Source organism: Hermetia illucens, chromosome 4 (assembly GCF_905115235.1).
Source record: "Hermetia illucens chromosome 4, iHerIll2.2.curated.20191125, whole genome shotgun sequence".
NCBI classification, from domain to species: Eukaryota; Metazoa; Arthropoda; class Insecta; order Diptera; family Stratiomyidae; genus Hermetia; species Hermetia illucens.
Window position 1 is genome coordinate 124,886,607 of NC_051852.1, and position 20,956 is coordinate 124,907,562.

At 44.0% G+C, this 20,956-nt stretch overlaps 4 protein-coding genes across 4 annotated transcripts; 2 read left to right on the forward strand and 2 right to left on the reverse strand.

Moving 5' to 3' along the window:
* Positions 1–2,208: 2,208 nt before the first annotated feature.
* LOC119655355 (dynein light chain roadblock-type 2-like) lies at positions 2,209–2,843 on the reverse strand. The gene is made up of 2 exons (XM_038061206.1): positions 2,684–2,843; positions 2,209–2,613 (listed from the first exon to the last, which is right to left on the reverse strand). The coding sequence occupies exons 1-2, from the start codon at positions 2,684–2,686 to the stop codon at positions 2,233–2,235; spliced, it is 384 nt and encodes a 127-aa protein (XP_037917134.1). The 5' UTR covers positions 2,687–2,843; the 3' UTR covers positions 2,209–2,232.
* Positions 2,844–2,971: 128 nt separating this feature from the next.
* LOC119655375 (dynein light chain roadblock-type 2-like) lies at positions 2,972–3,617 on the reverse strand. The gene is made up of 2 exons (XM_038061239.1): positions 3,522–3,617; positions 2,972–3,448 (listed from the first exon to the last, which is right to left on the reverse strand). Exons 1-2 carry the CDS (start codon positions 3,522–3,524, stop codon positions 3,158–3,160), a joined length of 294 nt encoding a protein of 97 aa, XP_037917167.1. The 5' UTR covers positions 3,525–3,617; the 3' UTR covers positions 2,972–3,157.
* Positions 3,618–13,239: 9,622 nt separating this feature from the next.
* LOC119655542 (dynein light chain roadblock-type 1-like) lies at positions 13,240–13,780 on the forward strand. Its single transcript, XM_038061458.1, has 2 exons — positions 13,240–13,311; positions 13,387–13,780. Exons 1-2 carry the CDS (start codon positions 13,300–13,302, stop codon positions 13,681–13,683), a joined length of 309 nt encoding a protein of 102 aa, XP_037917386.1. The 5' UTR covers positions 13,240–13,299; the 3' UTR covers positions 13,684–13,780.
* Positions 13,781–19,720: 5,940 nt separating this feature from the next.
* Positions 19,721–20,728, forward strand: LOC119655793 (dynein light chain roadblock-type 2-like). Its single transcript, XM_038061887.1, has 3 exons — positions 19,721–19,880; positions 19,940–20,018; positions 20,108–20,728. The coding sequence occupies exons 1-3, from the start codon at positions 19,878–19,880 to the stop codon at positions 20,317–20,319; spliced, it is 294 nt and encodes a 97-aa protein (XP_037917815.1). The 5' UTR covers positions 19,721–19,877; the 3' UTR covers positions 20,320–20,728.
* The last annotated feature ends 228 nt before the right edge of the window (positions 20,729–20,956 follow it).

Here is a 20,956-nt window from a genome sequence, read left to right on the forward strand (position 1 = left end):
TAAGATGGAAAAACATTCTAGATACACTAGACAATGCTTTCCATGTACTGAACTATCTCTTACGGATATTGAGAGATTATCTGAGGAACCGCTCCCTGCTCTACGAGACACAGGTTCAGAGAAGGATGGAGGTCATGCCAGGAGTAGCGCAGGGATCCATCCTAAGGCCGGACCTCTGGAATGCTTCCTATGATAGTCTACTTAAACTCGGCATGCCAGAAGATACGCGCCTGGTCAGTTATTCAGGTGATGTCGCGGCATTTGTTGCTGGGTGCACTGTTGCAAGCAGACTTGGCATATTGATGCAACGGGTAAGCGAATGGACTGCTCATGCTTTCTACCTTGGACTGGAAAAAACTGAAATAGTCATTCGGACTAGAAAGAGAGTTCCGACCCTGGGTCCCATATTGATCGGACAGTCGATAATCGAGTCAAAACCAACGGTAAAGTACCTTAGACTGACTCTTGACACAAAGATGAGCTTTTTCGAGCAAATCAAAGCAGCAGCGAATAAAACTGCAGCTTGAGTCTCGGTATTGTGTCGGCTAATGGTAAATATTGGGGGATCTACATCTAGCAGGCGGAGCGACGTCTCCTGATGAGATTAACGCAGTCTATATTGTTCTACGGCGCAGAGGTGTGGGCTGACGCTCTTGGCAAGGAAGTACCTATATAGTTAGTGTCTCGGGTAACTGCAGTTCCTTTCCTCCTCCCCCATCCCGTTGGTGAAAGCAATTCCCTGATTTGATGGCTCCGCAAGGCGGGAGAGCTCGGAAGCTAGCCCGAAGTAATGTGACAAACGGTTCCAGGTTCTGACGATGGGGAGGTGTTTAGTTGGTAGTCCGACGACGTACCGTGTGCGTAAATGCATTCACCTACTCTGCCCTCCAAAAAAGGGGCGTTCACACATTCTAAAATTTAATAGTAGACAGATGACGATAGCAAAAACTTTGTTGTTGAAAAATCTGCATGGCTCCGAGGCATGGCGGCCGTTTCCAGAGCATAAAGAAGATTAGATTGCCAGCCCACAAATCTGTATCCCTTTTATAACAAGCAGGGAATACTTTGAGTAAATTCTGAAGCCCCAGCTTCCCCCATAAATATGTACTACTTATCCAAGTGAAATTTACCCCATATTATCCCTAAGAAGGCTAAGTATTTCAGCCCCATTCAAACTATAGTGATTTTCCCCTCCTCATCTCTCAAACGAACGAAATTGGAACCTTCTATGGCGGTGTTCAAAAAGAATAAAATTTCTACAAATTCATCGGTTCCTTATCCGTTCACTTCTTCCAAAACGGATTTTGAAGGGAGAATGGAATAATTGTAAACACTCCAAAAAGAGTTACTGGTTTTAGTGCCATTATTCGAAGGGGAGGGTTCCTGCCGGAATAAAAATTCCAAAAATAGTCCTGGGACATATCAAGGGACCTGTTCAAACCTTGGTCGACAAAGGGCAGCTTTCGTTCCTGGATCCTCCTGCACTGACAACATCAACTCTCTTCGGATCATTCTGAAACAACAAAGGGTGTACCTGATATATTTTACGCAGGATTGGCATCTCTTAGAATTTTATATCTGTTATCAAAGCGAAATATTAGGGCGCAAAATTGCCCGTGCTGTATTGAGGTAAACTTTCGTAAACATTTGAACTCCAAAACAGAGTCTACCAGCGAAGCATCTTGTCGCCGATATTATTGCTTATCGTTATCGGTGATGTTCCCCATGCTGCCTTGGTCAGCGGACGTGGAGGATTCAATGCACTATGATACCTACGCCAACTGGCAGTGGGCTTGGAAAAGGAAGCAAGCAGAATTGGACTAAAAATAAATACCAACGAAATCAAGGTTCACAGTCTGCATTAATGGGCAGAACATCGAAGGTGTCAAACAAGACCTGCGTCCTCATATTGATGCGACGGCAGAAAAGGGCAGACTTTTTGAAAAGGCGACAACTTCTGGCCATGCCATGTCATGGAATCCATTATCTCTCAGTGACCATCGATTGGTTCGTCCCAGAAACATATAGCGCAGAACAATACGAGTGTACAAATCCGACGTCACCTTGTTCATACTGTGAAACGAGTAAATTGGAGTCTGCTAGAAACTTCCTTTCTGAAATGTTTTAATTAGAGGAAATCCCGCCGTTTGTGTAGCTCAGCAAAGTAGAGAAATAATATAATACCAACTGAAAGTGAAAACTCCATTCCATTGTACTTCATTTCTGATTTATTTAGATCACTCTGCCACCCGCCGATTCGTTTGATCCTTTGGATAAAGCAATGCCTTGGGGTTTCACAGATATTTTATCTTGTGGATTCTGCACAACAACATAAGTCAGTTTTTCGTCGGGCGTCACTATCGTCTCATGCTGTTTGGTTCGCACCCTTAAAAACAGGACGTCGTCCTCAGGGTCTATATTTTGTACTGCATATTTCGATTTCTGCATTAACTGCGTCCACATGCCAGCATGCTCCAAACTCCGCTGCTCTTCCAGTGTAGTGCGGACAGGATTCCCAGCTGCGTTCAAAATGACAACATCCACGATCCCAGGTTGTTCGCAAATTTGCCTAAAAGCCTCCTCGACGTAAGAATGCGTTCTTTTGGAGGAAGCCTAAGTAGGTGGGATAGGAAGGAAGATATAAAAGGATAAAAAACTTCGACTTTGATCTAGCTGTTCTTACCATCAATAAAAATATCCGTATCGCTCGGTGCCTAGTAAATAACTGAATCAACACCGCAGACAGTTCATTAAAAATCAGAAAGGCAAACAAAGGGATGAGCAAGGATTTCCCCAGCTAGCTTAGATTGCGAACTCTATGCATATGACGTGTTCAAAGCAAAGGAGCGAGCTGTTGTAAATGGAGTGCCGATGGAATATCCTCACTCAGGGGTGAATAATTTCTAGGTCAAATGAAGGGGTGCATTGTACTCTGCTTCCGCATTCCCGATTCAATAAAATCACCAAAGAGAAATCGATTGAAAGAGTCATGTTTATTTTCATACTACCCCACAGGACGATTACCATTGCACAACAAATATTGAATATCCGTACGTTTCCGATAACCTGTTTTGCATATCGGAGAGTTTCATAAAGTTTCCAGAATTGTGATTATCATCTGCTGGCCGAGGAAGGGTGGTCCCGGTTGCTTCTCTCACTATATCACTGCTACCAATGTGAAATCCTTATCGGGAGCAACGAGGACCTCATACGTTTTGGTAGCGATTCGCATATATTTCAGCTCGTCAGTGGGGTCAACATCACGAACAGCGCTGTTGGCCAATGAGGTTAAAAGGTTGCAGACCAGGCCGGCTATCGTCCGGGTGGTCGTTGCATCCGTGGTCGAGTGAAGGACGGTCCCGTCGTTCGTCACGATTATTATATGATTGGCTTTCGAACGGATCCGAGCCAATTCTTCCTCGAAATCATTGAAAACTTTTTCAATATCCTGAAATTAAATGGAAAGGATTTGTTTTATGTATTTTTCTTTTGTTCTTGGAACGTGTGAATATTATTGTTACCATTGTTGGAAACGTACAAAAGTAAAATGGCAGTTGGAGCGTAGTCTACTTGCCGTTAAGGACTATTTTGAATTGTTTTTGAAATGTTGTCATAAATAGTCGGCCGAGGTCTATTTTATGAAAGATGGTCTCGGAATTCCTATTCGGTCCAATGTTTGTAGACAATTATTTGTTGTAGGCAACAAAGCGGCCTTTTTTCATGTTACACTTGTTAAGAATGTGGGAACCAGGATCGTCCTCTGAGAGGATAAGTATCAGGAGAATTCCTGGTAAATATGCTCTCGATCTGGCTATTTTTGGTTAATCCCTTCATACCACGATCACAGCTCTTTGTGAACTCAGTGAGTGATATACCGCTTCGCAACTCTTGGACCAAACCCTTAATTTTGCCAGATGTGTGAAATAGGCGTCGCATCCGCTGGTATGACTGCAGCGCTCATAAATCAGTAATATTGAGCTACTGGTCGTGGTCTTGAAATCAATTAGTGTCCATAGCCGCTGGTGTTGATCATCCCTACTCGTCAGGTCACGTTAAACTCCTAGGACCTTCATCTTTTTTGGAGGAGATCGAAATTTTCAAGAGATACTGGCTTCGATCCGCCAGTGTGTTAGACGAGGTGGCTCATTCTAACTTGGTCTCCTTTCTCCTATACGCGGCAGTCGTAACCGCACACTCATGGTTTCCTCCACCTTTCACATTTCGCTCTCGATAGATCTAGGTGACATGTTAGCAAATTTTTCTCCTAAAGTTTCCTTTAGGTACAGTGGGAGAATACATGCTGTGGGGCCTCTAGAACTCTATCGCAGTTTGGGTAATTTGAGAAGGTGTCCAGTTTAAACCTGTACAGGTAATGGAGATATCTTGCGGACCCCACGAGAAACTAGATGGCATAATAATTATTTTCGCCTTACCGTCTCTTCATGGCAACCCCATTAATCAGGTGCCGCTACCATCTGGGGTCGGCCGGGGTTATTGTCCAAGGCCAGCACCGAGACGATGCTGGACTTTCGACGTAGGCTTGATGTTCTGGAGGACGTTCTCTTCTGCACGAAGGGGCGGATCCTGGTTGGGGGTGACTTCTATGCCAGGACTCTAGACTCATATTAGGCGAAGACGGCTTTACGGTTTCTTACCAGGGCAGAGGCAAATTCGGTTCGGTCCGACATCAAATTGATGCGGACTTAGGACCCTGAAATCCTTAAAGAAAATATGTTTAGCTCTTTGTTCCAAAGTACGGGCGGATATACGTTCAATATGATTCGTAGTGATGTTGTGTTCAACGAATTATTATAAAGGAGCACATTTGCGAGCCGCGTCGGTCATGCTGCTCCCAGGGCAGAGGTGAGGTAGCATCTGACGATTTGCATCTGCCCTGGTAAGAAACCGTACAGCCGTCTTCGCCTAATATTTTTTAAAGGGTGGGCCCTAAGCTCTAAACGAGCGGTCCGTGGACCAAGAAAAAGAGGGGGTAAGTTGCTCCCCATTTGGTCCGGTCCGACATCAAGTGGATGCGGACTTAGGACCTTGCAATCCTAAAAAAAAATATCTAGAATCATAGTTTTAAACACCGAATCCACCCCGAAGTTCCGGCACCGAGGTTGCGAAGGAAGCATTCCTGACATAACCTTCGCGTTCGAATGGCTGGCGGCACTAGTAGATAGGTGGCGAATCCTGGAAAGCTTCTCGGTAAGCGACCATCAATATATCCTGTTGGAGGTGGTTGACACCACCTATGGGTGGGCACCGAACCGGCGCTATTCCTGTGCGTGGAACGTCGCCAAGGTGAACAACAGAAGGTTTGTCAGCTATGAACCTAATAACGACAACCTGCAGAGTTTCCATGCCCAAAAGGGCATTGAGACATGTCAAACCTTCTATATATTGGTAGACGGCGGAAATTGTCACTTAACCTTCCTGATTGTCACAAACTTTGCCACTTGACACAAGAGAGTAAAAATCAGACACAAGGACTCTATAGCGCGATAAACAGATGTGTCGATGAAGTGAATAGGAAACTTGTAACCCGAAAATTGGTGTTTCGCACATCCCGTACCAGTTGATGAAAACCGCCGAAGATTGCCCACATTTCTTTATAATAGTTTTGAAAGAGGCAGCCCTGTGTATGAAAAACAAGAAGACGCCAGGACCTGATAGTATCCCGGCAGAGGTATACAAACTGGTGTTCCAATATAAGTCAGACCTACTGCCGGCGCCTTTAAAGTTTGCCTGAAAGAAGCTTTGCATGCTTGACACGGTCGGGAAAGTGCTCGAAAAGCTCATCAGTAGTAAACTCACTAAAACGGGACGTGTTGCTGGAGACTTATCCCCAAGACAATTCGGTTATAGAGCCCGGAGATCCACAGTGGATGTTGTCATGCAACCCGTGGTTGCAGTCCACCAAGCAGAGGCACACTGCTCCTCGGGTGATGTTCCTCGTAACACTTGATGTCAGAAATGCATTTAATTCCGTAAGATGGAAAGACATTCTGGGCACAAATTCCACATGCCGAGCTATCTCTTACGGATATTGAGGGATTATCTTCTCTATGAGATGCTAGAGGACCAGAGCAGGATGGAGATCAGCGTTTCACCCTAGGGACGAACCTCTGGAATACTTCTTAAGATAGTCTGCTAAGACATGATATGCCAGGACAGTCTTGCATGGTCGATTATGCGGATTATGTTATGGCACTTGTTGGCGGACGCATTGTTGAACAGGCTCAAAGCAGACTTGGCATATTGATGCGACGGGTAAAAGAATGTATGATCGCACTTGGTTTCAGCCTTACACTGCAAAAAAATCGAAGAAGTCTCATATCGATCGGCGAGTTAATAATCGAGTCAACAACAACAGATGAATACCTTGGATTGACGTTCGACTCAAAAATAAGCGTTTTCGAGTAAATCCAAACATCAGCAGACAAGGATGCATCTGGTGCTTCGACCTTAAGTCGGCTAATGCCAAACATTGGGGATACTATTATACATCTAGTAGACAACGTCTTCTAATGAATGCAACGCCGCCTGTTTTGTTCTACAGCGTGGAGATAGGGAGGTATATGGTAAACAAATACAGAAGTTTTGCGAGTGGTGTCTGCTTATAGCGCTCTCTCTAATCCGACCGTGACGGTGATCGTGAGAATGATTCCCTTTGCCTTTTTGACTAAAGAGCGTGAGGCCATGTGCAAGCGCAAGACAAAAGACTCAAGGGTGTTGGTCACTCGTAAAGAACGGCAACAGACGCTAAATGAGTGGCAACTCTCTTGGCAAAAAGAAACAAGGGACGGATGGATTGCGCGGTTCAGCTTAGGTACGTGGCTGAATTGAATACATGTTGAGACTAACTCCTTACCACAAAGATTTTCAGTCTTATCTGCAGAAAATTTTGAAGGCACAGTCTCCTGACTGATTTTTGTGAAATGGGGTTCACCTTCATCTCTTGTGGAAGGTGGTATGAAATTTGCCAAACAATTTTATTTAAACTCAGGCAAATATCTCTAGAAAACATTGTCACAAGTAGTTGAGGAGCGCTGACAAGTAGAGCTGGATTGCACATTCTTTTTGTAAAAAAGAAGAGCTCGACCTATGAAGGGGCCGGATTGCGCGTAACTAATAATTATTAAAGACTTAGCGTTTCCGTGCATGGAAATGCTAGTCACTATAAAATATTGAAAGCGTTAACACTTAAAACGTAGAAATTGGCGAATAAAACTGTTCTCTCCAGCCGCTGGTCGAGAGACAAACGGGTCCAGGCTATTTCTCTGACGACGGGTAGGTGCCTAGTTGGTAGTTAGTAATGAAATATATTTCCAAATCAATCGAGATCATTCCTGGGATCACGCGCGCTGCATCATCTGAGATAGTCCTTAAGTCAGAGCAGACTCTTAGAGCTCTCCTTTAGATTCAGTTGATGAGCGTCAAAAGAAATTTATAATGTCTTCCTCAAAACTATGGCTGCGTAGTGTCAGATCGAGTTCTTCATCCTGGTTATAAGCAGCCCACAAGTATACCGTGCTCCTCCTACATTCGGCATCATCTTTGCCAGAGCAATAGTTGTCGCGGAGGCTTCATCGCAAGCATACAGCACGTCCTGCTTATAACTGAGCGTCGTGTATATTATCACTTCCAATTGTTTGGTAGTTGACTTTGAAGTGACATTATGATGAGTGCTATATCGTCATATGTTATAACCCAGCCCCTTCCGTCAGAATTGGAAGATTAAGTACATCGTTGTACATGATGTTTCACAATAGCAGGCCCTGTACGGAGCCCTGTCCCACAAAGGCAACTTACTCTCGGTGTTTGCCGTCACCTCTCACGGGTGTGGTCATCAGTACGCCACATTTGCGGGTACGACCCTTTCCGAAAATTACATCTTCGGCTAAGTCAGCCCACAATTTGGTTGAATCAATGGTTAATCTAACTTTGAGGAACCCATATTGCCAATATGTCAGGCCTCCTTGGCTCTCAATAACCAAGAGCAATCCTATTGTGTTCATTGGAGATATGGGATTGTAGAAGGATAGCTCATGTAGAGGCTTGCCCCTCTTAGCCAATATCACCTGCTTCTGCTAATTCCATGAAGCAGGAAAAATCCCCTTGAACATGCCTTGCCAAAATACTCTGCAAAGGTGGTCAATATGGATTTCGCGGCCAGCTTTTCCGGTATGCCATCCAGACCCGGGACTTTATTGCTTCCTATTCTATCGCAGATCTCCAACCGTTCGTCATTGATTGCTGCAGGAATTGGGGCCATTGGTAGAGGTTTGACTGCTTCCACGATTATTATCATGAATTTTCAATTCGGATGGGTTAATTATTATTTGATAATGCGAAGTATGATTCGTTCATGTTGGAATTCTGATCTTCTGCTTCCCTCAGGCGCTGATGATTTGAACTTTTTCCAATTTTGTCACTCACCTCATTCAGTATGTAAACGCATATATCCGCCCTATCTCTTTCCTTCATGGTTTCCACGAAGGGATGACGCATTTCTTTCTGAATATCTCAATTACCGAAAGACCCTGTTTTTAATTTTAATTTTTTGTAGTTTATATGCGGAAGAAGAAGTTCAGAAATTAAACATACTTAGGTGGGCGCCGTCTTTGTTAACCCTGCCCTCATAGGTTCAGTTTTACGAGAAGACAGTAAGCTGAAACAAGACGTAGAGTGAATTCAAGTTTCACAGGCTTCACATACTTCTCCTGAGGAATTTTATTGTTATCCAGAAAGTGATCAGATCGGTATATATCAGGTCTTACTTTATATAATCATCATCATCATTAACGACGCAACATCTGAAACATTATCTTCGCTTGTCTTAGGAAGAAACTCCAAACATGCCGATACCTCTAGCAACTATTTGGCGTTCCGACCTACGTCATTAGTTCCTTCGAGGCAGGGTTTGCCATGTGTTATTTCTCTACCATAGATATTACGTTTATAGACCTTCCGGATTGGATCAGCCTCAACCATGTGAATTAGGTGACCCGTCCACCTCAACATATTGAACCGGATTTTATCCACAACTAGACACAGAGACCATGACATTACTTGATGACGCTTTAGCCGGCTTTCGCCCTTTGGTCTTCATTCGGCTAACGCTCTGTTTGACTCTGGAGTATAATGATAAATCCATGTTTCATCCATTTTTATGTACGTAACCCCTTTTCCTGTCCACCCCGTCCGAACTAACGCTGATGATGGAGGAGTGGGTACTGAGGAATGCCCACTCTTCACTGCAAAGGAACTAGAGGAGGCGATAATGTCAATGAAGGACAAAAAAGCTCCAGGACCGGACGGTATTCCCAGCGAAGTGTTGAAACTCATATATAAATACAAGCCGGACTTGTTACTCAGCGCATTCAAAGCAAGTTTGGTTGTTTTCCATCAGGAAGGTTGCGAGATTTGTGGTGATAAGCAAGGGCAAAGGCCGTCAGCGTATCGTGCGTTCAGTATGTCGGACACAGCAGGGAAGCTGCTTGAGAAACTCATCAAGCCACGACTGTCTGACCAAATATGTGCTGCGGGAGACTACCTACCGACACAACATGGTTTTAAAGCAGGACGATCCACAATTGATGTCATTGAGGAAGTGGCCCAAGCGGTAAAACTGGCTGAGGCACACAGTCGCCAATGTCGCCGAGTGGTGCTCTTTAATTCTGTGAGGCACTGGAAAATCGTTTCCATACTCCAGGCTACCTATTGCAGTTGTTGATGACAAATTCGCAATACCCTAGACAAGGCTGCGGCTAGAATGTTTGGGATTTGTCGGTTGATGTTCAACATCGGAAGCCCCTTATCCAGCAGGCGTCGTCTGGTGACGAGCGCGGTTCAGTCCGTCCTTCCGAAATATGAGCTGACTTCCACAGTAAGGAAATTTACCGTAAGCGCCTAGCGCAAGTACAAAGACGAAGGGCTCTGCGAAATGCGTTCGCCTATCATACCTTCTCGGAGCCAGGCAATTATTCCGATCTCTCTCTCTATGCTGCCGAGCGGAGACTTATATACCTCAAGAAAGGCTAAGGGAATAAGGAAGCTATCGGTTGTGAAGAGTGAGCCCATACTCTCTGCGCATAGCAGCAATCTTGGGAAAGGGAATGGAGAGATGGACAGCACATCTCATAAAAGACGTGCGGCCGTGGTTCAACCGAAAGCACGGTGAGGTTGACCTAACCCAGCTACTTAGCGGACATGGGTATTTTCAATCTTCAATCCTGCACACAATCGGGAAACTGGGACTATATTTATTGCAAGGACGTGATGGATGATTCTTGCCACAACTTTTTCTTCTGCAGAAGGTGGGAGCACCGTCGTCATCCCCTTTCAATGAAAGAGTGCCTTGTGTCCCCGGACACTGAAGCCATGCTGCAGAGCAAAAACACGTAGAGCCAAGTGGCACGTTACACTCAAGACATTGTTAAGATGAAAAGGAGGGAAATGGATAGGAGAGAGCTGAGGTTCCCCGAAACCTGGCCTGGCCTGAAGTAATGTGTCAAACGGTTCCAGGCCAGACTCCTGGGCGCTCCAGGGGGTATTTTAGCCGGTTGTCTGTCTGAGACAGGAGTCCGCCACTTTGTGCATAAATCCGTGTGAACAGCTGCAAAAAGCGCTTTGAATCATTAATTCGCCGTTGTTTTTGCTCCAATCTGAGGAAACGCAGCACCCAGTGGAAGGAAAAATGTTATATCCAAATTATCATGCACAATTTTCTCTCTTTGATATTTTCAGGATCTTACCTCTCTCCTCCAACCTCGCTCTACGATCGGACATAAAGATTTTTAGGATTTTTTGGATGTTTTCCGACGCAGCCACCTCGATTGGGTGTCTTGGATACCTTGCATCTTCGGCAGATGATCGACCACGTTTAAAGTTCACATACCATCGGCAAATGGTTGCTTTCGACAGGCACTTCTCTGGGTGACACTTTTTCAGCCTTTTTCCCCATTAAAAAACAGTGTTTTATTAACACGCGAAATTCGGTTTTTTCCATCTTTTAAACAAACATAAATCTATGGACACTTAGCCTTCAATATCTCAAGAACTGTTGAATCGAATACCATGAAATTTTGACACGTATCCTCTAGTAGTTGGTTCTACCGGAAAACATAATAGTATGGTAATCGCGGCGGGATTGTGTGTAACACTCGGGGCTTTTTTTTTTAACACATTCGATTTATTTACCCTATTATTTACATTGTTAAGCTTAAGGCTACTACTTAATACTAGAACTTATTTCTAACGACTTAGTCTTATCTAGAAATTAACCTAAAGCTTAATAATAAGCGTAATTTACAGATCAACTTAACCTAAGCTTACAAACTAGTGGGGGGAAAGTCAGGAAAAACCCCCCATAAAATAAAGAATGTATAAGAAAAACGAATTACCGGTAAAGGAATGGGAGAAGGATGCGTAAGGGGAGGGTTAAAACTATTGGGAGATGGAGTAGACAGTGTCAGAGCGATGTTCGTTGTAGGACCGATGGTAATACATTAGTCTACCGTTGCGAAAAACGCGACCTAAGGAATGGAGGTTTAGGATGTCGGAGAGGAGGACATGGGTTCGAAATGGGCGGTCAGTTGGACTGGTGTGTGAATAGATGGAATCTCGGACTAGGTTATTGTCAAGGTTCAGGGCTTGGTAAAGGAATTTTATGAGGGATTTTATGGGGAACACGTCTAAACGGGTCGAGTTGACCCGGTTGTAGACTGCTTGGTTGGAACGGGGATGGGAAGGGCCTAGGGATATTGGGAAGAACTTCCTTTCGTTAGCTCGTAGGCTACAAAGCCGTACGTCATTAATGGACGTATTAGCAGCTTGTAGCAGTAGAGCTTAACGTCAGGACGGACAGAGGACTTGTTGTTAAGGATGGGCCAGGGATTTAAGACCAGTTTAAGTGTTGGAGAGGATCGAATTAACGTGAGGAATGGGAGAGAGACGGGAGTTTAGATGGATGCCGAGGTATCTTGTGGAGGTGACGGTGAGGATTGGATCTTGGCCAATTTCAATGAGGAGATCGGAAATATCGCAGCGCATCTTGAAGGTGATTTTTATCCTGCCTCGAAAGACGATCGCATGGCATTTTGACGGATTGAGTAGGAGTTTCCAGGAGGTGAGGTAGTAGTTGAGGGATTGGATGGAGAGGTTTATACGGGACTGGGCGACACGGATATTTCTGGATGGGGTAGAGAGAATTAGATCATCGGCATATTGGAGAGTTTTGACTGTGCAGGGAGTTGTAGAGGAGTGGTGAAGAGGGATATCAGCAGTGTAAAGAGAGAAAAGGGTCCTCGCGGCAAGAGAACCGAGCCTTGTGGGATGCCTGCAGGGGGACTGTAAGGATCGGATAAGGAGTCGAGGACTCTAACTTGAGAATGACGATTGGAAAGAAAACTAAGGAAAGCTTGAAAATAAGGCCTTCGTGCCATACGGAATCGAAGGCCTTCTGAATGTCTAGGAGACAGGCGGTGGTGGGGATGTTATTATTTAAGTTTTTGTAGAGGTCAGATTTGAGGACGAGGAGGGCATGTGATGTGCCATGACCTTTCTTGTTGGCGAATTGGAAGCTAGGGATGGTATCGTGATCGGAGATGTGGGAAAGTAGAAGGTCATGGATGGCTACTTCAAAAATCTTGGAAAGGGAGTTGAGTAGGGAGATTGAGTGGTAGCTATTGGGATTGGATGGGGGTTCTTGTTTCTTGCGGATGGGGACGATGTGCGCTTGTTTCCAAGGAGCGGGGAAATGTGCTAAGATGAAGCAATGATTGAAAAGTTGTGAAAGGAGAGGACTTAGTGTTTTGGCGCACCTCATAAGGATAATGGTAGGGATTTTGTCAGGACCTGTGGATTTTTTGTTTTTACAGGAAAGGATTATGGATTCGACGGATTCTTGGGAAAGGCATGGGATTGGGTCGCAAAAATGAGGAGCGGGACCTGGGGGTGGAATTGGTAGGCTGGTGTAAATTAGGAAGTTGGACGAAAGGTCGGAGAGGTGTTGGGAAACTGAAGATTCGGGAGAAGGGTCTGAAAGATGGAGGGTAGTGCGATGAGCTAGGAGGAAGGCTTTCGCTAATTGGTCGACATGGTCTTTAGGTGAAGTGAACACTCGGGGCTTAATAACCCATGTGTTCTATATAGTATAACAATAGGCTCATATAAGGTAAGATATCATCTTGGCAACTTTGCATATTTTAAATTTATGTTAATCTAAAAATATATCTTAGGTGGCCGCAAAGCTTCCTGGTCTAAAATGTTATACATTTATGTCATTTGTTGAAAATGAAGGACAACGTAAGTACAATAGATACTAATTAAACAGAATCCAGATAAAATTTTCCAAATATTATAATGAAAATAAAATTCTAGTTAATTGAGGACGTCGTCGCTGACAACGAAGAAACTTCGGAGCGTATTCGCAATAAGGTTTACGGAACTGTTATCCTATCTAAGGACAGTCTAGCGATTCAGTCTTCATTTGATAATACCACAACCCAAGGTATGGCAAATTTCGTAGCTGGAACAATCGTGAGACTGACCCGAAGTGCAGTCCGTGATATAGATCCGGAAGATGATCTTGCTTACTTGAGGATCTATACGAAGAAAGGGGAGTGGATGATTGGTCCTGACAAGGAATTTACACTCCTCGTGCAGCAGCAAATGTAGATTACTTCCTAGGAACTATTTTTTGAGTGTATGTATATTATTTATAAAGCATTCTTTGTAGCGTATATACAGTATAATATATTTTACTAAAAAAACGGATTTTTTTACTAATTAATATTTTACTAATTGTTCGGAATTTTCCGAAGTAAGTTAAGCCATGAGAGGATAAGCAGGTAGGACAAAAATTTCTGGGAAAGTGAGACTATTAGCTTAGGTGTAACGCTTTAACGGAAGGAGGTGTAAACATCCAGGTTTTGGTTGGTTGATGAGGACAATGGAAAGTGCAGACCCCTCGGGAAGTCCTAGAATGAGCTAAGATACATTTGGAGAAGCCGCTTGCGAACAGGTGGTTGATACTGTATGTCTCATATAGGGAGCGCCGGTAACCAAACGAATACTTCTACTAAATTCAAATGCGACCCCCACCCGAAGGAGCTCGGTGCTCAATAGACCTTCAGGTTTACGAGCAACACCCCCCCCCCCCCTAAGTAAGATATGTCTTATTTTGACACCTACTCCTATAGGCAGTATAAAATGGCCAAGCAAAAGCAGGTTTAACTTATTTGGCGATAAAATCGTGGAATTCGTCAAGAAAAGGAGGAATATCTTCCTCAGCGTATTGGCTTGTGATTGGAAAGCAAAAGGTGAGTGGGAAGTGTCAAAGTCTTTTTGTTATGATGATGCCAGAGCACAGGGGATGCCCTTTGATGCTATAAAGCGAGGAGGAAGTAAACATCTATATGTGGTAGTCAGACGGGAAGGTAGTGTATTCCACATTCGTATAGTTCGAGATAAGAAGAATTCGTGGTATTTCACGGTGCGACTAGCATTGCAAATCCTTTAATTCTAAATGAGGTAGCATTGCGTTCGAGAGGCATTAAACTAAACACGATTTGCTTTGTCCCGGACAATAATAGACGATATGCCCTCATTCAATGACTTAAACATGCGCACCCGGTTGATACGTAATGCACTACGGCAAGAGTCAGCCAGCCAATCAAACAAATACGCGAAGTCAAGGGTGTTGTCATCAGCAAAGCTGTGGATTGGATTGAAAGTGCTACTTAGGGATCATTAATGAAGAGGAGAAAGGGGGTGGGTGACAGAACAGTACCTTCAGGTACTGCGGCATTTTGGGTATGGAGTTCTGGTTCAACACCGTTGAATACAACTCGAATCAAACGGCCATTGAGGAAGTTTTCAATCTCTTTGACGAGCTTGTCATCAAGAACAAATGTGCGAAGTTCGGCTAGGAGGGCAGGGTGCCATACAATGTCAAAAGCCTTCGAAATATAAAGCACAACAACTTAGGCCTCGCCGTGATTATGAAGAAAATGATTCCATTTTTGCGTGAGAAGTGTCATCAAGTCACCGGTCGAGCGCATAGGATGAAATCTATATTGCTTGTCGCTGATAAGGTGCTTTGAGACAAGATAGGTCATTAATTTAAAGTTTATAAGTTAAGAGGGTGGAAAGTGCGACAGGCAACAACATGCTTAAAGTAAAAACTGCAGGGGAAGCTTGCAACAGGTTTTGAAAACGCTTTTAAGAATCAATCCTGTAACTAACCCCTGAACAATTCAATCCCAAAAAATCAAGGTAAGTGAAAAAAGCGGTTGAAAATTTTTGTGAAGACTAAATGGTAAACGGTATAGACTTCAAAAAAGAGAAGGACCCTCTCAAAAAAGGAAATGGTATGAAGAATATACGTTCGGGGTTATTCATAATGAAGCGAGCGAAAAGACCATATGCCAACATTCTCCCCGGTGTTAGAGACGACCAAGAGCTCGTGGACCTTGGAAAGAACATTTGGCATATTTAGAGAGCTAATACTAGAGCATCAGATGCCTTACCTAGGCGACTTAGCGATCAGATATAAAATTGCTAACGATAGGTCCAATCCATACAGTAAATAGAGATATGAGGGTCATATCAGCAAGAATTGAGCAACCAATTTAAATTGTATACCATACAGAGGAAAGCAGAGTATAAACCCTCAGCATACTGGGAACAATAACGGATACCCGGAAATTGGGAAACCCTCTACGTAAATGCTAAGTAAGGTTCAAATAGATCAATATCAACATAGGGCGAGGTCCTTAGCTTTACCCTTGCGGGGGAAAAGGAAAATATTCGTGTGACCGTAATTACGCAATTACGGAGTTTATACTTGAATCAGAAACCTATAATTTGCACAGTCGTATAGGTATGCTAAGAAAAAAACTTTGAGGATGTTATCGAACATTATAAGACCGGATCGATATCTACATCATCGGGCTAAGAACCCGATAATGAATGGGAACCCAAATACTTTCCCAACAAGAAGCCCAGGGTCTATGAAAAAACCTAAGAATCGGTTGGCATGTCAGTGAGCACTCTACCCACAAAAGCCACTAAACAATATATATGTACGTCAAAAATGTATCAAACGATGAAAGCAGTACAGAATGTCCAGTGAGCTGCCTAGTTAAACCCAGGCGTAGCATATTGAGAGTCGTTTAAATTACAAATAATATTACCACGATTCCGAAACGTAGAGGGAAATCATCTCAGGTATCATTGCTTTCAAGCGTTGCAAGGCCACTTGAATTTCTCCCTGTGAATCTATTCATTGCAGCCCCGACTGTCCTTGCGGAATTCTGATTTTTTCTCTTGTTATGTCCCTTTCTCTGCTACTTGTCAGCGTTCTTACCCAACTTGGTTCACCACGGTGCTCTTTAATAATATCCATCTGGAACATGCATTGCGGAAGAAGTTTCGGGCTTCTGAGAATGACGCCTTCAGGACTATACGCTCCACTGTAAAGTCCATGATTGAAAAGGCGCATATACGATATTTGTTGAGCGTCGAGGCCACCGTTGACCGCGGTAACTTGAAACCGTTTTGACCCCATATTCGCCGTCCAATCTCTCCCTTCTTCCAGAGCCTCCAACATTCTCTTTCGTGTTCACTCCCTCGACCACTGCGCCCTCAATGCCTCTTCTAGATGCAGACTACTACGAATCTCTGGCCATTCTTCTCCTTACGCCTTCCATTGTCGGACCTCGATGGGCTTCCTAAACTCTTCCTTGTTAACTGTAAACAAACATGTTTTACCTTCCGCGTATAACCTTCAACAAAAGTCTCGAAGTATGCTACTTTCCTCATCCGCGCGAAAGAGGCCCTTATTATCATTTTCCTCAAAAACGGAGACCCTTCTCTAGCTGTGAACTACCATCCCACCTCTCTTCTCTCCTTTTCCTCCAAAACCCTCCGGGGTATACGTCAACGTTTGTCTAACTGCACACTTCGGTCATGCTGTTTCGTCTCCGCTAAACTGTGCTTTCTTGAAGTCCAGTTCTTGATACTTTGGGCCGTTGATGCTCGATTAACAAGCTGAGACTAGATGTCAACAAATTCCAATGAATGTTCTATTTCCTTAAACCCTCGGCATCATCATTTTCCTACTCTCTTGGTGAATAACCCCAATCACCACTGACCTCCTTCCAACACCTGGGTGTCCTTCGATGAAAACTTCGTCTCAACTCCCACTTCATTGACATCATCAATCGCGCCTCCAAAATGTCTGGCTTTATTCGACGTTCCTCCTTTGACATTACCTCAACTCAGCCCTACTTAACACTTTTCACCTCGCTTGTTGCAAACTCCCTTAAATATTGCTATGTAGTCTGATCCCCCTTCGGCGCCGAGACTGTTCCGCGCTTGAAGCTGTACAACGTAAATTCAGTCGGACCCTCTTTTTTAAAAAGAGCCTTCCCCGTGTTGGCTATCCGTCACGGCTTCGCACTCTCAATCTCCCTCCCTGCAATAACTTTGCATCTTCCTTGATATTATAAACATATCCTTTTCAAACTCTGTAATTGCTGATAGATTACTCTGCCAACTCCGATATTTTTATCTCGCCTAGTACACGTAGTGCTTACATTTTTTAAGTCTTCCCTATGGAACTCGACATCTACTTTCACTCCCGGTTCTCGAGACTATACCGGCGCTACAACGTCCTTCAGCTTGAATTTTTTGGCTCTGTCTCTTTCCTTAGTTTTAAGCGTAAGTTAAGCCACTTACTTGCTCCTCCTCCTGAGGGCAATATGTAACTAGGATTTAATTTTCTGTATATTGTTATTAAATAGAATAAAATTGTTATGTTATGAGAGCAGAGGGGCAGAGTCTAGCCGGCTCGGATCTTCAAAGCCAGCCCGTAGCATTCACGAAGGAAAACAGCTCTCCCAACCTGCAGACAGAAACCTCTCTGAGCTCCCCAAAGAATGGTTTACCCAGTGTCCATACCCTGATTCTAGCTAGAGCTGGGCAATTGTAGAGAAAGTGTATGCGAATTATAGGGTATGCCGATTCTGCCGGCATCGTCCAGTGCCCCGTCCAGACCGCCGTAATCTTGAATGCATTTGCACGTGTCTGGCACAGGAGCTCGCGCGATCGGGCTATGTTTTAAGCGGGCAAATTCTCCTTGACTTGACACAGCTCGTAAGTCTTCGCTATCTAAGGCCCGCGGCCGCCAAGTAGTGCGAGTAGACTCCGCCCCAGACAGCCGCCAACGAAACATCGACTGTATTCACCGAAGAGCTACCAAGAGTAGAGCCTCGCCTGGCCAATCCGTCATTCTCAGTCTCATTCCCCTCTATGTTCCTATGCTCGGGAACCCAGAGGAGGGTGACTTTTATCGTGCCGTCTAGACGGTTCAGCATTGATGGCCACTTAGCTGTCGGCCAGAATGGCTATGTTACATTTGGGGCTCGAATAACGCTCCAGCCATCGACAGACTTCCAATATCGCCAGTACTTCCGCTTGGAATACACGGGCGAAACCTGGCAGACCATACGACTTGGATATACTGTGTGTATTCGAGAAAACCCCCGTACCAACTCCACAGGCCCTCTTTAATCCATCGGTAAAGAATACTAAGTCATAACCCTGCAACACGCCGCCGGTCTTCCACTTTGCCCTGGTTGGAAAGTCCACAGCAAAGTTTCTCGTGAAGTTCAGCTTGCGTGTGGCATAGTCCGTGGGGAATGCCCAGATTTCCCGAGATATTTCTTCTAGGATGTTAATGTGACCGTAGGACTTCGCTGCCCAGAATCCGGAATCACTTATTATAGTTTGACGGCAGGCACTGCACGCTACAACGTATTTAATGTGGGTCTAGGAGGAAAAGATGCAGGAGTACATTGAGAGCATCTGCCGGGCAGGATTGCAGAGCCCCCGTGGTACCTGCACACGCAGTTCTTTGAATCCTATTAAGCTTCATCCTATTGTATTTTTTGCTCAAAGCCCGTCACTATACACTAGAGGACGCACTACAGCGGTGTATATCCAGAGAACCATTCTCAACCGGAGACCTCACTTCTTTGCAAAGGTTCTCTTGCAGGCATAGAAGGCTATACAGGCCTTCTTAACCCTCAGTTTCCCACCGCATTATTAAACAAAAATTATAGCTAGTGAAATGATAATTTGTGTTCGTGGCATAGCATTTCATTTCAATACCGTAACGGTACATTAGTAGGCAATGAGATTAGCGCTAATTATTTACCTGATTTAATTCAGGTCCCCATTTACAGTTGGTATCCGACACCTAACCACACATAAATCCCTGTGCCACTGGTGAATTTAAAGCCGAGACCTTCCTTTGCGGCATCTTAGGGCTCTAAGCCATCCAAATCAAACCAACCAAAAGTAAAGTTTTGATTTCAAGTTTTTATAAGACACGGTCAGACAAAAACAATACTAACGTTAACTATATGGGGATATCAAATAGGCATCATCACATCCTTCTCTCAGCTCATACAGCAACAATTTATAAAACCTCACCCGTTAAAACAGGAAATGCTCATCCAAAATCAATCTATTTCTTGTTAATGGAGTTCTATTTCCGCAAACAAGATTGTCTGCTTCTATCTATGAATGATTTTAGGAATTCTGTCCTAAATTTCAAACTAAAACCGCTTCAACAGTTTCATAGCTTCCGCCCAATTACAGAATCATTCTACCATTAGATCATCAACACGTACATATCCTCCATATACGGCAGCCCTGAGAGCCAATCAGCGCTTTTGACAGTCAAATTTTCCGACAGGCAGTTCTCGTCGCTGATGACATTTCGTCTTATTGGAGTGTTGGGGCGAAAACTGGACCAATTTGTTGTTTCACTAGAGTTTTGTGCAAATTTTAATAGTTAGAAAATGGTAAGAACATTTGTACCTTTGTGGTAAGTGTTGAGTTTTAATTCAAACTCATTTTCTAGTCGCAAGAAGTCGAAGAAACTTTGAAACGAATTCAGTCACACAAAGGCGTTGCTGGGACGATTGTCGTCAACAATGAAGGTGAGCTCGTTAGTTCTCAATAGATCGCTGGGTGGCAATCGAAATGCATAGGAGCAACCAGTCTAATATCGATCAAACACCTTTTTCAGGAATTCCGGTCAAGAGCACGATGGACAACGCCACGACGGTGCAATACGCCGGGCTCATGAGTCAGTTGTGCGACAAGGCCCGGAGCGTCGTCCGGGACTTGGATCCATCCAATGACCTCACATTCCTGCGAGTTCGGTCGAAGAAGCATGAGATCATGGTTGCGCCCGATAAGGACTTCATTCTTATTGTCATCCAGCAACCAACGGATTAGAGGAGTGCGCGGGGCGCGGTTACTTTTGCATGATTGCGGCTGGTGGGACCCTGCTCGATGTTTCCTACTTGACCGGGGTGCTAACTGCGGCCACACTTCGATGCTCATATTATTTTATAATCCAGAAATCTTAATAGACATCTTTTATTTATATTTATACATAAATGGTTTTTTTAAAAGAGAAAGTCGTGGCCGAAAAGCCGCTTAAAACGAGATAATTTGAGATTGGGCAGGAGAAACGGGGAAAGAGCAAATTTGATTTCACCAGCTTTCAGGCGTTGCTAGTCTTCGCATGGACAACTGTCCAACAGTGTCCTTATTTTTTTTCGTTTGTACTAAATTATTGTAGCAGATTGCATTGTTGTAATATTTCTTTCTGATTAAATCAATTTCTCACTTACAACGCCAACATTTGTTTGAAGAATGTCTGAAATGCGACCCGTGGGCTTTCACAGGTACACGAAAATCAATGTTTGAAGCTCGCACTCAGTAAAGATTGAAATAAAATTAAACACGTTAAATGATGCCAGTTTTGATTTGCTACTTGAGGGATTAATAGCGCTGTTTCGCCTAAAGTCTGAGAATGCTGATAACATCAACATCAAGTGGAGGTTGCTCCGTTCGCCGACATTTTACC

Bases quoted from the DNA above. Each gene is read 5' to 3' on its own strand.
- LOC119655793 (XM_038061887.1), top strand. The intron at 20,019-20,107 runs GTGAGCTCGTTA...CACCTTTTTCAG, and splicing joins GATTGTCGTCAACAATGAAG to GAATTCCGGTCAAGAGCACG.